Source organism: Acomys minous, assembly GCF_964271855.1.
Source record: "Acomys minous genome assembly, chromosome: 11".
In the NCBI taxonomy this organism is placed as follows: Eukaryota; Metazoa; Chordata; class Mammalia; order Rodentia; family Muridae; genus Acomys; species Acomys minous.
In genome coordinates, this window is record NC_140492.1 from 803857 (window position 1) to 819111 (window position 15255).

The window sequence follows — 15255 nt, forward strand, 5'->3', positions numbered from 1 at the left end:
CCTGCGTCCTTACAGCTCACCTTTGGCCGTGGGAAGGAGTACTTGAAGCACATCATGGAGATACACAAGGAGAAGGGCCACGGCTGTAGCATCTGTCACCGGCGCTTCGCACTCAAGGCCACCTACCATGCCCACATGGTCATCCACCGAGAGAACTTGCCTGACCCCAATGTACAGAAGTAAGAGTCCAGGGCCCCGGGCAGGAGGGGGACTCTGCAAAGCCACAGTGCTTCTGAGCAAACCACAATCACTGGGCCATCTTATGCTAGATATTTGGGGCACCTGTCCTTCCTAATCTTTCTCCCTACAGGGTTCTAACAGTAAAGTATGTTGGCCTACTTGACAAGCCAGCACAACCTTTCCACCATAGCTAGGTTTCATCCATGCTGCCACAGGTCAAAAGTCAGTCTGGGGCTGTGTGGTGAGCAACGGGGTGCCTGAGTTCAGCTCCCAGGGTCTGTGACCAAGTACCTCACACTTTAGAGTCCTGTGGCCCAGGGTCCCAAATCAGGTATCTCAGGGTTGGCTTCTCCTAAACTCTCCTTGAGTAGCACCTGGCGTCTTCTCTGTGTCCTCACAGGCTTGGCCTTCTGTGCGTTCCTGTCTCCTATCTTCTCTTCTTAAGGACTAGAGCCACCATGGTGACCCCATTTTAATCTGCTCTATAAATGCCAGTCTCCACATATAACCACATTCTGGGCTAGGACGTCAACTATTTGAGGGACACAATTCAGTCCATTACATAATACCCTTTTGCCTCACCTCCATTGATAAAGGAGCCCCCCACAGCTGGACTGACCTTCACCGCTAAGGAGACCTTCCAGCAGATGAGGCTCTCACAGTGGATGAGCCCCTCAGGTGATAAGCCTCTAAGGATGTGTAGCTCCTGAGGTCTCTCTCTCTACTTTCAGGTACATTCATCCCTGTGAGATCTGTGGACGGATCTTCAACAGCATTGGAAACTTGGAGCGCCACAAACTCATCCACACAGGTAACATGCTCCTGCCATGGTGTTTGGTGCCAGCTCACCTGCCCCGGCCGCAGAATTCCTCCGTCACTTACCCTGGCTCCGTGCACAGACAGCCACACCTTGGCTCCCTCACACCGCATCCCCATTTCTCCAGCTTTAAACCCTGGCCTCCCCTGCCACTTGCAGCACATCCCTTGTCATCCGCCTGTGTCCACTCCAGGCCCTCAGGGCCTTCTCTTTCCAAAGACTCCCATAGAGCATGTTGAAAAGGCAGCCCATGGTGTCACTGTGCTTTTAGCCGAGACCCCTTTCTGTTGTGGGTTAAGGCTTTCAGACACTGCCGTGTTTGTTTATAGGTGTGAAAAGCCACGCCTGTGAGCAGTGTGGAAAGTCCTTTGCCAGGAAGGACATGCTGAAAGAGCACATGCGTGTGCATGACAACATCCGAGAGTACCTGTGTGCCGAGTGTGGTAAAGGTGGGTATGTACCTGGAGCCACAGAATATCCTTGGAGTCGTGGGACACCCCAGGCCACCAGAACATGATCACTACAATTCTAGGCCTGAACATAGACATAGTCTGTGCTTACGGCTGAGTGGGTGGCGCCAGCAATCATAGAGTCTTCTTGGCCAAGGAGGCCAGGGTCCCAGGTACAGGAAACCGTCTTTCTCAAAATCACATCACTTGCCACAAAACTATCCACAAGGCACCTGTATGGCCTGTAAGAAATGCTGGATGATACAAGTTGATGAAATTCTATTGTTTGAGACAGGGTCCAGGTAGCCTAGGCTGGCCTCCTGCTCGATATGTAGCCAAGGGTGACCCTGAGTACAGCCTCTTTCCCTAAGCCCCTTCCTGCCTGGCTCTGTCTAGCTCCCCCTTCTCTTGCCACATACTAAGTGGCTTCTCTCATCCTCCAGCCTCACTTCGAACAGAAGGCCTGTGAAGCCGGGGGAGCTCTGTCTAGCGTACCAGCTGGTCTCTAGTGCCTGGCACATACATAGACGGAGCAGAACAGTTACGAGAGTGAGTGAATGAGACCATGAGCAGGTGTTAGAACAGTGGGGTTGTGACCCTTTGCAAGAAAGACAAACAAGCTGTGGCAGAACACAGCACTGGTGGCACTGTTTTGAACATAGCTAGATATGATGGAGGCAGAGCCAGAGAGGGAACAAGAACAGGCCAGTTACCTAAAGAAAAGTCTGCTGGGTAGCCAAGCTTTGGCTAAATCTCACATCACCTATAGGTTTTGTCTCTGGGTGGTGGGGGGTGTATGGCATCTTTAATTTGAGGATTGGGAGGAGAAGGGGATTAAGGTAAAATTGCTTTTCCATAGTCAGAGAGGCCTGACACTTACCCAGCCAGGGACTGACAGCTGGGAGACTCCGGCTGGGACTCATGTGTCCCCTGCTGGCTCTTGACTTGACAGGCCCTGTGACCCAGCTGGGTTGTCTGAAGTCTGTTCTCCACACTGAGAGACAGGTGAAGATGGGTAGGAACAAAATGGGCCTGGGTGGCTCTGGGCACACTCCTCCCACTCAGCATGACATCACTGCTGGTTTGTCTCCTGAGGCGGCTAAGGACTGCACCATGCCTGCCCTGACGTGGGAGCACTATGGGTGCACTGCTGCTCTCAGTGGCCACTGCCACTCACCCACTGTGCCTTGGCTGGTGAGGATGCCTGAAGTCATGAGGCTGTGGGTTGTCTCAATGCCTAATTGACTGCAATAAGTTAAAAGTATCAGTCCGCCAAGGTGGCTTGGTGGGAAGAGGTGCTCGCACATAGGTGTACTGACTGTTTGATACGTGCATCCTGCAGAGTGGAGGGACTGACTCTGGAGAATTGTCCTCCGACCTACACCTTTCTACACTCACTCTCCCTTGCTCTCTTTTTCTTGTTCTCACACACACAAAAGAAAAGAAAATAACTTTCTGATTGTTTTTCAAGACAAGGTTTTGCTATATAGCCTTGGCTGTCCTGGAATTCGCTCTGTAGACCAGGCTGGCCCAGAGCTCACAGAGATCCACCTGCCTCTGTGCCTCCAAGTGCTGTGCTATTCCTAAAATACTTTTTTTTAAAGAATAGCACTTTTAAAAAATCTAGTGTCCTCATCTTAGTTAGCATTTATGTCATCAAGACAGAAAAGAGCCCTAGTTATCCTGTATATTGCACTGCATCGTCTCAGGTGCTGTTGCTGACGCACTACTATTTTAATGTTACAGTAAATCTCTAGTGGCCTCCTGAGGTGGTAACTTTGTAGATCCTGCATCTGGTAGAGTGGGACCCTCTGAGGTGATGCCACACCCTGCTTCTTCTCCCCTGCCCATTCTGTGTCTGTGGAAGTTGTGCCCTCTGAGTTCAGACAGGTTCTTCAGGGGAGTGAAACGGGCACTAGTGCCCTGGGGCAAGTTCTCGGGAGAATGGCACTCACACTGATCTGCTTCCTGTAGGCATGAAGACCAAGCATGCCCTGCGTCACCACATGAAGCTGCACAAGGGCATCAAGGAATACGAGTGCAAGGAATGTCACCGCAAGTTCGCACAGAAGGTCAACATGCTCAAGCACTACAAGCGGCACACAGGTGTGTCCTGTCCCAACCCTGCAACTCTGCAAAACCAAACAGCTGAGTGCGGATACAGAGAGTTCCTCAGGGCTTCCCTTCTCTGCTCCTAGCCCCAGCTTGCTTATTGTTCTGGTTATTATGGGATAGTTCTGTGCACCTCAGTGCTCTCCCACTTCCCGAGTACTGTGGCCCTGTGCATACAATTGGGAACCCCTGTTGTAAACGTCTGTGCCAACCACCTTTTTGTGAATTTGCCATTGGTCTCTGGCTGGGTCCCTGGAAGTCATAGCCACTTACTGGGGTACCCCATGTCTGCAAAGGGTCACAAGCCCATTCTACCACAGTGTGAGATCTTTTTTTCCATGTCTCTCTAGTAGGTTCCCCCCCACCCGAATGTGTAGCCTTGGCTGCCCTGGAACTCACTCAGTGGACCAGGGTTGCCTCAAACACAGAGATCCATGTGCCTCTGCTTCCCAAATGGTGGGGTTAAAGGTAGGCACCACCATTGGCACCACCACTACCACCCCCCCATCTCTGGCATATTTTTTTTTTTAATGATAGCTATTCTGACTAGGGTGAGATGATTCCTCACTGGAGTGTTGGATTTCAGTTCCTTGGTAGCCGATGGTCGTGAACATTTTTATATATTTATAATATAAAAGGTTATTATTATAACCACTTCTTTTTTTAAAGATTTATTTATTATTTATTTATTATGTATACAGTGTTCTGCCTTCATGTACCTCTGCAGGCCAGAAGAGGGTATCAAATCACATTATAGATGGTTGTGAGCCACCATACGGTTGCTGGGAATTGAACTCAGGACCTCTGGAAGAGCGGTCAATGCTCTTAACCTCTGAGCCATCTCTCTAGCCCCATCACTTCTTATTTTTAGCTTGGATAGCTTGTTTGTAAAGTTTTGGCTCATTATACATTGTTCATATTGACCATCTGTCAGGTGACTACTGACAGGGGCCTCTCCATTCTGTTTGTTGTCTCTTCACTGTTTCCTTGGCTCTGGAGAGGTTTCATGGTATGATACACAGTTTTACTTTGTTTCCTGGGATTCAGGGCTTATCTCAAATAGCATCATGGCACCAATGTCTTGAAGTGTTTCTCCTAAATATTTTTTTTAGTACCAAAGTCTTATATTTAATTTTTGATTTATTCTAAGTTGGTTTTTATAGAGATAAGAGTCAAGTTTGAAGTTTCTGCATGTAGACATCCAGTTTTCCCGGCACCTTTTTTAAGAGTCAGTTGATTGTACATGAGTTTATTTTAGGATATGTTTTGTGGATGTGTTTGTAAATACTTTAACATTCCAGTTTTTGGTATCTGTGGTGGCTTTTATCAGTGTTTATAATTTTTATTGTAGGAACAGTTCACTGTTTTCATTGTATCTATTCTAGATATTTTTTTCTTTGTAGTTATTTTGATTAGAATTTCTTTAATGATTTTTTTTATTTAAATTGTACTTTAAGCCAGGAGATGATGGTACACACTTTAATCCCAGCATTCAAGAGGCAGAAGCAGGTGGATCTCTGTGAGTTCAAGGCCAGCCTGGCTTACAGGGTGAATTTCAGGGTATCCAGGGCTACAGAGATAAACCCTGTCTCAAAAAAAAAAAGTATAATTTAAGGAAGAGATCTTTTTTTAAATATAAAAATGATTTGCATTTTATAACCTGAAGCCGTGGTGGCATCAGGTTTTGCAACTTGCTCCACAGGCTTCAGCAGTTGGCACTCCGGCACCTCCGTGCTCCTGAGGCACGTGATGGACGTGTTCTCCTTGTTGGGAAGCCCTGTGGCAGCTGCAGGGGCTGCAGGGGCTGGACTCCACCAAGCCTTTGACCATCTTCAATTCAGTATTGCCTGAAGGGATGCCCTTGTGAACTTTCACTAGTTCCAGGATCTTTATTGTATCTTCTCCCCAGTATGGCTACAATGTGTAGTTTACTTGGGTGCTGAGGGTCCCTACCATATTTTTATAATCTTCAGGTCTAGGCTTGAAAGACTTCATTTAGAAGTCTTGATTTGGTGATCTATGATGACTCCAACGTGTGCCAATGAGAGATGGCATAGCTTTTGTCATGATTTGTTGTGTCTCTGAAGACTAAACTACTGAGCACAGAGTCCCTGTCCTGAGTGTGGTAATTCTCTTGTTCAGAAGCATCTGCTACGTATCCAACCTGACTCTCAGGACTTTTTATTATTTAATGTGTATTTATTGTACAAAATGACAGGCTTCATAACATTTTTATGCATGCACATGATGTATGTTTTCATGATTTTTCCCCAGAAGATGTATATATTATTGATGTATATTCCGCCCCCCTCCCCCAACCCCGAGAGGCTGGTCTTGAACTCATGGTATACTGAAGATGATCTGGAACTACTGACCTTGTCTCTTCTATCTGAGTACTGTGATTACAGGTGTGCACTGCCGTTCCTGGCTTGTGCAGTACACAGGGCCAGGTGCGCACTCTGCACACTGCGCCACACCCTCAGCTTTTGTGATGTGCATCTTTGTGTTGTTCTTTGTGTTGCGTGGTTCTCCCATCCAATATGGTTTAGAGGATCTCCGTGCAGCCTTTGGCTGTCCCGCACAGAGACAGGCTGTGTGCAAGCAGGATGATTTGACTTCCCTTCTTCCTGCATTTTTGGTTCTTGTCTCTCTCTCACCTAATGACTGTGCTAAAACTGTAGGTGCTATCTTGACTACAAGCATGGGAACCGACGCCTTGTCTCCTTTGGGATTATGGTAGAGCTCGCTTCACCGTCTCCCTTCTGGTACGGGGCTGGCTCTGGGCCTGCCATGCATAGCCTCATGCTGAGGTGTGCGCCTTCTGCACCGGGTTTGTTAAAGCCTCGTTTTGAAGAGACATTTGATTTTATCACACACTTTTTCCACATCTACTTGAGATGATCATGAGTTTGGTCCTTCATTCTGTTGGTGCGCCATATCACGTTTGTTAGTTTTCTTGCATCCCAGGATGATGCTGTTTGATTGTGCTCATACTGTGGGTGTGCTACTGGGTAGTGGGGGCAAATCCCTGGTGTTCGTGTGGCCACAGAACCTCCACAGTCTCTCTTGGAAATATTCCTGTTCTTGCCGTGGGTCCTGGCTTTCTGTGGCTGTTTAATCTCTTACTTCGTGTCTCAGAAGCTGCACCAGGCTTTTTGAAGCTAAGTAGTGTGTAGGTGAATTACCCTGTTGAGAGAAATTGTTGCTGTCTCCACCACTGGGGCCCCCCTCTCTATATCTGTGTTCTTAGGCCTTCTCAAATCTCTTCATTTTTAAAAAATACGAATAAAGCTAAATTTTTGAGGCTACAGTTTCCAGGGTAAATTTGGGAATAGATACTGATTTATTTTTTAAATTGTCTTCTGACAATTTACCATTCCTCTGAGGTACTACAAACCCTGCAGCATGAAGAGGCTGAGGTGCCCTCTGTGTACACTTACACCGGAAACTCACTAAGTGTGTGATTTCAACTATGACTTTTCCTGCAGGAATTAAAGACTTCATGTGTGAGTTATGTGGGAAGACATTCAGCGAGAGGAACACCATGGAGACCCACAAACTCATCCACACAGGTAACTGAGTCTCCAGCACGGTCCAGACTGTGCAAGTGAGCAGACATGAGAACAGTTTCATAAACACTTGCAGAATAGGGCTGTCTTGGTTTAATCCAGCCCCTTGGCCTCTAAATCCCACTGTACCTTTCCAGTGCCTGTTCTTCAAGGACCAAGGCCAGTTGTCCCTGCTAGTCTTAGGCCAGTGGTCTAACCAGGTGATGGCTCTCCCCAGAGGAGCAGAGGGTGTGGTAGATGCTTGGCCTGGGAGATGGCTGAAGCATCAATAGCTGTCTGCTAACTTGCATTTCTTTTTTCTACCCTACTTACGTGTGTGAGAAGTGGGCAAGCAGTGGACGTGTTCTGTGTGTGACAAGAAGTACGTGACGGAGTACATGCTGCAGAAACATGTCCAACTCACCCATGACAAGGTGGAAGCACAGAGCTGCCAGTTGTGTGGCACCAAGGTGTCCACTCGGGCCTCCATGAGCAGACATATGCGGCGCAAGCACCCCGAGGTTAGCCTGGTGGGGACCTATTCCCATCTCTCCATAGCATGGCCTGGTCCCCCTGTGGGTTTGGGGCACTTGCTCTGCTCTGACACCCCCTTGTCCTGGTACAACCTGAGTTTAAGGTAGAGACCTGGTCTTAACGTCTCTAAATTGTACAGTTTTTTTTTCTTCCTAAGACAGGATCTTGTGTAGCCCAGACTGGCCTAGCACTCACTGTGTATCTGAGGGTGACTTTGAGCTTGATCTTCCTACTCCCACTTCCCTGAGTGGGATTTCAGGCAAATACCCAGTTTTATGTGGTACAGGGCCTTGAACCCAGGGCTTCATGCATGCTAGGCAAGCACTGAGTCAGCTGAGCTCAGGCCAATAACAAAACCAAATAAAGTTACCAGACCCCTAAGAAGGGAACTTCCTGAGCATGTAGGTTGAAAAAAAAAGAAGTTGTGAGCCAAGTATTGCTAGATCTGAGCAGGGAAGCTCTTTTGATGTCTGTAGGTTTAAAAAGAAAAAAGAAAAAAAAAAAGCACATGTAAGCTGAATACCCACATGAGCTTTATTGCTTTGAACAGATACAGACTTAGCATCAGCTGGGACAACCACCCCAGTGTAGGGCAGGAAGAACCACGTGCAGCTGTAAGAAGCACCTGGTGGAAGCCTTCTGCCTTCCTGTGGGCCTCTGAAGTCCCGGTGTGAGCAGGAGACACAGTCCTCGGAGGCCTAGCAGTGTTCTGTTGGATTAGCCCAAAGATGGAGCTCCCTGCCACCCCCGTGAATAGTGTACATTTTTCAACTTTTTGCAACAGATTTACTGGCTGTTGGTGTGAGGTCAGATGCGTAGCCTTCCCCACAGTCGCAGTTTCTCTACAGCTAGTCCCTTTGGTAGCCCACTTTCCTTCTGCCTTGCCAGTGCATTCATTTTCTTCCCTGCGCTTGTGTCTGTGGCCTTACATAGGACTTAGTCGCCAGTTATGAGATAAGTAATGCGTCTAAGCAGGTGACTGGTGTTGCCTACCCATGAGTAAGACAGCGGGGCTGGTGGGAGGCCACGTGGGCTCATCGGGCGGGACATGGTGTGAGTGTTGCAGGCTAAGGAGCCTCGTGAGTGGGCTAGTAAAGGAAACAGCACTAGGTCCTCACTTCATCACAAAGCTGCCATGCATTAAGCTGAAGGATGCTCTTCTTGGTGGTTCTTTGTAGGACAGTCTTATTGTTCTGTGTCTCAGCTCACTCGGCTCCCTGTGATGACAGAGGGTGCACTGATACCACGCTGAGAGCACATGTCAGGGAGGAAGTGGCCTCCATCTGAAGACCACAGGAACCACAAGATAACAGATAGGTACCAGGTGTCCCCACCAGGCTGGAGAGCACTGCAGTGGCTTGAGATAGGGGATCAGAGGACAGAGTTGGGGGATGCCCTAGAGAGCATTCTAGAAATAGTTTCAGGGCTGGAGAGATGGCTCTGTGATACCATCACCTGATCTTCCAGGGGTCCTGAGTTCAATTCCAAGCAACCAGATGATGGCTCACAAGCACCTATAATGCAATCTGCTGGCATACAGGTGTACATGCAAATAAGGCGCTCGTATACATTAAATAAATTTAATAAATCTTTGAAAAAGAAAAGAAATAGTTTCAAAGTCAGTCTTGAGCCTGTGAGTCAGAAGCAGAGGTAAGTTTGTTAGTTAGGGCCAGTCCCCTGCAGCAGTGAGTTTGGACTTCTACTGCATCATCAGAGAAGCTGTTGGGTGAGCATGGCAACTCTACTCACTGTCCTCCGCCCTGCAGGTTCTCGCTGTTCGGATTGACGACCTGGACCACCTCCCTGAGACCACCACCATTGATGCCTCTTCCATTGGCATTGTCCAGGTGAGCAGCGCGGAGCACACCTGCAGGGTAGAGGGGAAGGGGAGCAGAGCTCACATACCAGCTGGACCTTGAGGAGACACAGGCTCCAGACTCACCATGCTGTACACATCAGCACAGTCTCACTGGGATTTGCTTCGCCTTCTTCCCAGAGCCTTCTAGAGTATGTCTTAGTTTTGTTGTTGTAGCTATGAATTCGGATGTTCAGATACTGGTGTATATGGCTTAAAAAAAAAAAAAGGTAGTTTGCAGGGCTGGTGGCTCAGTGCTTAGGAGCACTCACTACTTTTTCAAAGGACTATATTCAGTTCCCAGCAATGATATGACAGCTCACAGATATCCCTAACTGTAGCTCTAAGAAATCTAGTATTCTTCTGACATCTGTGGGCAGCAAGGTACACACATTGCACACACATGTGATATACATACATATGTGCAAACAACACTCATACCCATAAAAAAAAGCTGGAGTTAGAGATTTAGCTTGGTGGTAGAGGGCTTGCCTAGAAAGCACTGGGTTTAGGGCTCCCGGTTCCGGCAGGGGGAAAAAAAGACAAAAATAACACATAAGACAAACCTAAAAAGAATTTTTAACTGATCATGTCTAGAAATTTTTATTATGACTATTAAAGTTACCCATATCAGGCCAACGTAGTTTTGGCTTTTTTGTTTTTTGTTTTTTAGACAGGGCCTCACTGTATACCTGGCTGGCCTGGAACACTATGTAGACCACACAGGCCTTGAACTCACCAAGCTCCACCTGCCTCTCCTCTCCAGTCTATAGGTGAAGGTGGGGAAGGAAGTGTCCCCATCACCATCCTCTAGCCACACTCTGGGTCTGGCTCCCCTGAGGAAGACAGGTGGAGCGGCACTCCCCTGCCCTGCCCTCCCGTGTGCTGGCCATGGCCCATCTTGCCAGCACTCTCAGAGCTGTGTAAGGGCATGGATAAGCCTCAACAGAAATGAGCAGGAAATGCCCGCATAGTTTTAATCAAACCTTTACACCCAGGGTTCCTGTTGCGAGTCATGGCTAACAGGCACTTTTCTTGATCTGAGTTCCCCAGGAGGGAAATATTTCTCTTTTAAAGATGTTTCTCTGTGAACACAAAGTGGCCGGGTCCTGTGGCAGCTTGATGCCCTGTGGGGGTGTCTAGCTGCCCTGACCCCATCAACATGGGCCCCACTGCCCTGGTTGGGTATTGAAACCAGTCTCCTCACAGCCTGCCCTGGGCCTGGAGCAGGAGGAGCTGGCAGGCGGGAAGCAGGGGAAGGCTGCCAAGCGCAGCCACAAGAGGAAGCAGAAACCGGAGGAGGAGGCCGGAGCGCCAGTCGCTGAGGACACCACCTTCAGCGAGTACCCGGAAAAGGAGCCCGAGTTCACAGGCAGCGTGGGCGATGAAACGAACTCTGCTGTGCAGAGCATCCAACAGGTTGGTGACAGCCACCCCTGCAGGGGCAGCTTCTCTGAACTCGAGTCCTGTCGTGTGTCCATATAGATGTGTGTTCACAGTGGTTCCAACTCTCACGCTCACTTTCCATGTAGGCCTCATGCCAGCTGTGACCTCCAGATCACACGTGTCATCGTTAATAACAGTGTAGCACCCTAGCATTGAGAGACTGAAATATGGTTCCCAGTTGGGTGCCCCAAAGGGCCTGCCAAGGAGAAGAGCCTGGACAGCCACCAGCCCTGAGCTGGCTTCTCTGTAAAGTGTCTGCTTTGCTCAGCCTGTATCACTTGTCTTTTAAGATCCCACTTCTTCCATAAGTGTATTTAATTTTTGGAGATGATAACTGCAGTAAAGCTGTTTGCCTCTGTCTGTCTTCCAACAGTAGGTATGAGGGAGCTGCGGCTGTGGCTGCCCCCATCACTACACAAAACAGGCAGGTCAGAGGGTAGACGAAGATAAAGGGTTGGCTTCCTGGCTTTTCAGGCTTGCTTTACGCGCGCGCGTGCGTGCGTGCGTGCGTGTGTGTGTGTGTGTGTGTGTGTGTGTGTGTGCGTGTGCGTGTGTGTTCTGTCTCTGTCTCTCTATCACTGGGATATACACCCACATACCTGGCTTTTACATAGATACTAGGGATAACATTCAGGTCCTCATGAATCTGTGGTGGACACTTCACCAACTGAACTATCTTCCCCAATTCTGGGCATGATTTACTCTTTTTTCTGGCCAGTAACATTTGTTTTATTTCTTTTTCCCATCCCTCCATTATCCCTGAGAACTGTCCATATTTCCTTCCTCGTTTCTATTAGTTCAGTTGTCCCAGGACACTGTATCCTGGTTTCCCCAGTGGAAGCCTTACTCTAGCTCCCTCGCCTGAGCATGCAAATGTTAGTGCAGACTGTGGCTGCTGGTAGGAGGGGGCTATGGAAAGGTCTCTCGTTCTCCTTTCTGCAGAAAGAGTTCATTGTCTCTTTCTCCATGTGACATATGCAGGTGGTGGTGACCCTGGGGGACCCCAATGTGACTGCTCCATCAAGCTCCGTTGGCCTGACCAACATCACCGTGACCCCCATCACCACTGCAGCTGGGACTCAGTTTACCAATCTTCAGCCAGTGGCTGTTGGACATCTTACCAACCCTGAACGCCAGCTACAGCTGGATAACTCCATCCTTACTGTGACCTTTGACACTGTCAGTGGCTCCGCCATGTTGCACAACCGGCAAAATGATGTCCAGATCCATCCACAGCCAGAAGCCTCAACCCCTCAGTCAGTGGCCCACTTCATCAACCTCACCACACTGGTAAACTCCATCACACCCCTGGGGAACCAACTCAGTGAGCAGCACCCACTCACGTGGCGAGCCGTGCCCCAGACAGACGTACTGCAGCCACCACAGGCCCCTACGGCCCCACAGCAGGCAGTGCAACCCCAGGTGCCAAATGAGCAGCAGCAGATGTACAGCTACTGATCCGCGGCGGCAGGAGCTGCAGCAGGGCTCCAAGGTCTTGAGGTTTGTTTGCTGGATACCAAACAGAAAGAGTGTGCACATGGCAAAGTCACTGAAGTTGAGTTAGTGTTACAGAGTTATCGGCTTGGCTGGTGACATGGCCTTTGGCAGGCAGGAGCTTAACTCCATGGAGTTCTGCCATATGTTTCCCCAAGGTGGTGCAGCCTGGCCAGGCCACAGTGTCACCCTCAGAGGTCTGTGATTGTCGTGGGGCTCAGGGACACAGATAACAGGATCCTAGAAGCAGGTGTGATGTCCCAAGGACCAGGGAGAGTTGATCTGTTTTCGTCAGCACTCCAGTGATGATACTGAAATATATCTAGCCTTCCCAGGCAACACGCGGAAGCAAACCCACATTTCTCCTTGCTCCTGGATTCACGAGCAGGGAGAAGTTAAACTCTTCCTCTGAAGTCTCAGTTAGTTTGTCAGGAGCTGTGGCCTGAGGCCTCCTGTGAGAAGAATCACAGAGCCCCCAGCTTAGGCACAAGAGACATCTTGGAAACATTCAGATTGATTTTTATGAACAGTCTGTTTTATTTCATAACTACGTTATGTATTATGACCCTCTTATGGCCAATATTGATTTATTTTAATATGATAAAGTCGTTTGCACTGTAGGGTGTTGGTCCCTGTCCAGTTGTGCACAGATGCCTTGTGTGATGCCACACACAGTTGTGTGCAAAGTGAGCCCACATGCTCAAATCCCAATGCTCCTCCAGAGCTATCTCAGGACTCTGCCATCCAAATGTATGTATTACGGTGCAGTTAAGCCACGCCCCTGAACGGAGGGTGGGCAGTGAGCCCATGTTTTCTTTCTGTGTAAGCCTTAATTCCAAAGGTGGTTGTGTCTGAAGACCAGTTTCCTCTAAAATGGAGAAGTTTAGCGCTACAGGAGAGAAGCATAGCTAGTGATTCCTGTGGGTGGGGTGAGAACAGAAGAGGTCATCCTGATAGGGAAGACAAGCCGGCCACTGAGGGAACGTGGCCAGCACAATAGCAACCCATTAGCAACAGGCCAGGCAGCCCTTATGATGTCCACAGTCCCAGCACAAAGACGCCAAGAGGTGAGATGAGAAGCAAGGAATTTGGTCTTGCTCTCCTCATCAGTTCCTAACGTCATACAGAAGAAGAACTTGAAGATGAACTTGCCTTACTTTGTCCTTGGTCCTGTGTTTCCTGGATGTATTCAGATGTGGGCAGCCGTGCTACAGAGACCGTGGCAGCTAACCAGCAATGCACAAAGGAAGCTGCAGTCAGCCTGGTGTCACACAAGATGCCACTGTCTTAGCTCCTCATTCCAGAGAGCAAGCTTTGAGGGCGAGGCTAGAGCTTGTGTCCCACAGTTGGAGCCTAAGGAGGGGATGACACTCATGGACAGGCCTGCAGGTCTGTGGGTCACACCCTCTCCATATCCACACAGGCCAGTCTCATCTCTTGGTGGATTATATGCTGGGAGATTCTTAGACTTTTTAATTTATGACAGTTGTTTTTATGTTATTTATGGGTGTAATTAACTGCTTTGTACACAGTACTCTTAGCAAATGAACTTGGGCTAGGGGTGAGCTGTTTTCTAAAATATTGCCTTCATTCTCCAAATCAATTAAAATATTCCAGGAAACCGTGGAAGCAGTGGGCAATCCACAGTTCCTACACTAGTTTTTAAAAATAAATTCAACCACAATTCCTTTTTGCCTTTACAGACTCTCAATGAACAAGCCGAGCCCAGATGAGCATTGGGCTCTATCAGACATCCACTAGCGTTTGACTTTTATTCTCTTCCTGATGAAATAAAGGCCTTTGAAATTACACTTTTATTCTTTAAAGATGTATTTTTTGTGCCTCCAGCCAAGCTGTCAAATCTGTTGAAAGACAGAGCTTGGGTTGTGCAAGTCTCTCCTGCTTCCACTATTGGCTTAAATCCATAGAGGCATCTACTTCCTGCTGTTGTAGGCAGGAACTCAGATAAATACAGCCTTTCTCCCCAGTATCTGTGACGCATGGTCTCTCCAGGGTCATTGGCTGAGGCATACAGTTTGTCGTAGCATGGTTACAGCTGTTCTGAATATAGAAAGTGGATACCAAAACAAAGGCATCTCCACACTCCAGGTTCCCTACACACACAAACCACTGTTGATTAGAACGAAGTGTTCAGTTTTTGTTTTTTGTTTTTTAACTGATCTAAGGTGGGCATGGCTATGTGTCCAACTAGCCCTGTGACTCTGTCTTGGTTCAAATAAATAAATGTACTGGAATTTTGTTTACTCCTTGTGAATTGTAATGCTGTAGGGTCACGTGTCATGACAGGAGCACAGGGCTCCACTCTCTGGGATGGTGTTAGCAAGTGATATGCTCTCAGGAGTCTCTGCCAGGTACCCTCTCCTGTGTCTGGCATGAAACCCAACTAGAGAGTGCCCCCTCACGGAAGGCAGATCCTTCCTCTTTCACACCGTTCTTGGTCACGTCCAAAGACAGAGGCAGCACCCGTGACTCCTGTCGATCTTGAGGGTGTGAAGAAAGGCCGTTCTGCAGCTCTGAGGGTGTCTCATGTCACAACTGTTTGTGTGATGGTGAATAAAGGTGCTGTGACCTGTGCTTTTCAATTGCTGGCACTCTGCTCTCTTGCTCCTGATGGAAGTCATGCCTGTGCCTTTTGAGAATGGCTCTGGCTCCTGTTGGAGGTGGTGGTCTCATTTCCCTGCAGGCCTGAGGTACATGGTTGGACCATTGAAACACCCCGAGACACGGAGTGCTGGAGACTTTCCCCAAGAGTTACAATGTGGGCTTATTTGTAAAGCTGAGGTCAGTGACTGGCTACCA

At 48.5% G+C, this 15255-nt stretch overlaps 1 protein-coding gene across 5 annotated transcripts in view; it reads left to right on the top strand.

Moving 5' to 3' along the window:
* PRDM15 (PR/SET domain 15) overlaps positions 1-14246 on the top strand; it is a 61344-nt gene extending 47098 nt beyond the window's left edge. For all 5 annotated transcript variants that reach the window (XM_084801187.1, XM_084801189.1, XM_084801185.1 and 2 more), the window contains 9 exons: positions 16-179; positions 912-991; positions 1327-1446; positions 3421-3552; positions 7047-7130; positions 7452-7627; positions 9407-9487; positions 10705-10914; positions 11923-14246. In XM_084801187.1, coding sequence (XP_084657313.1) covers positions 16-179; positions 912-991; positions 1327-1446; positions 3421-3552; positions 7047-7130; positions 7452-7627; positions 9407-9487; positions 10705-10914; positions 11923-12399 — 1524 coding nt within the window. In that variant the 3' untranslated portion in view covers positions 12400-14246. The remainder of the gene's footprint in view (positions 1-15; positions 180-911; positions 992-1326; positions 1447-3420; positions 3553-7046; positions 7131-7451; positions 7628-9406; positions 9488-10704; positions 10915-11922) is intronic.
* Positions 14247-15255: the final 1009 nt, after the last annotated feature.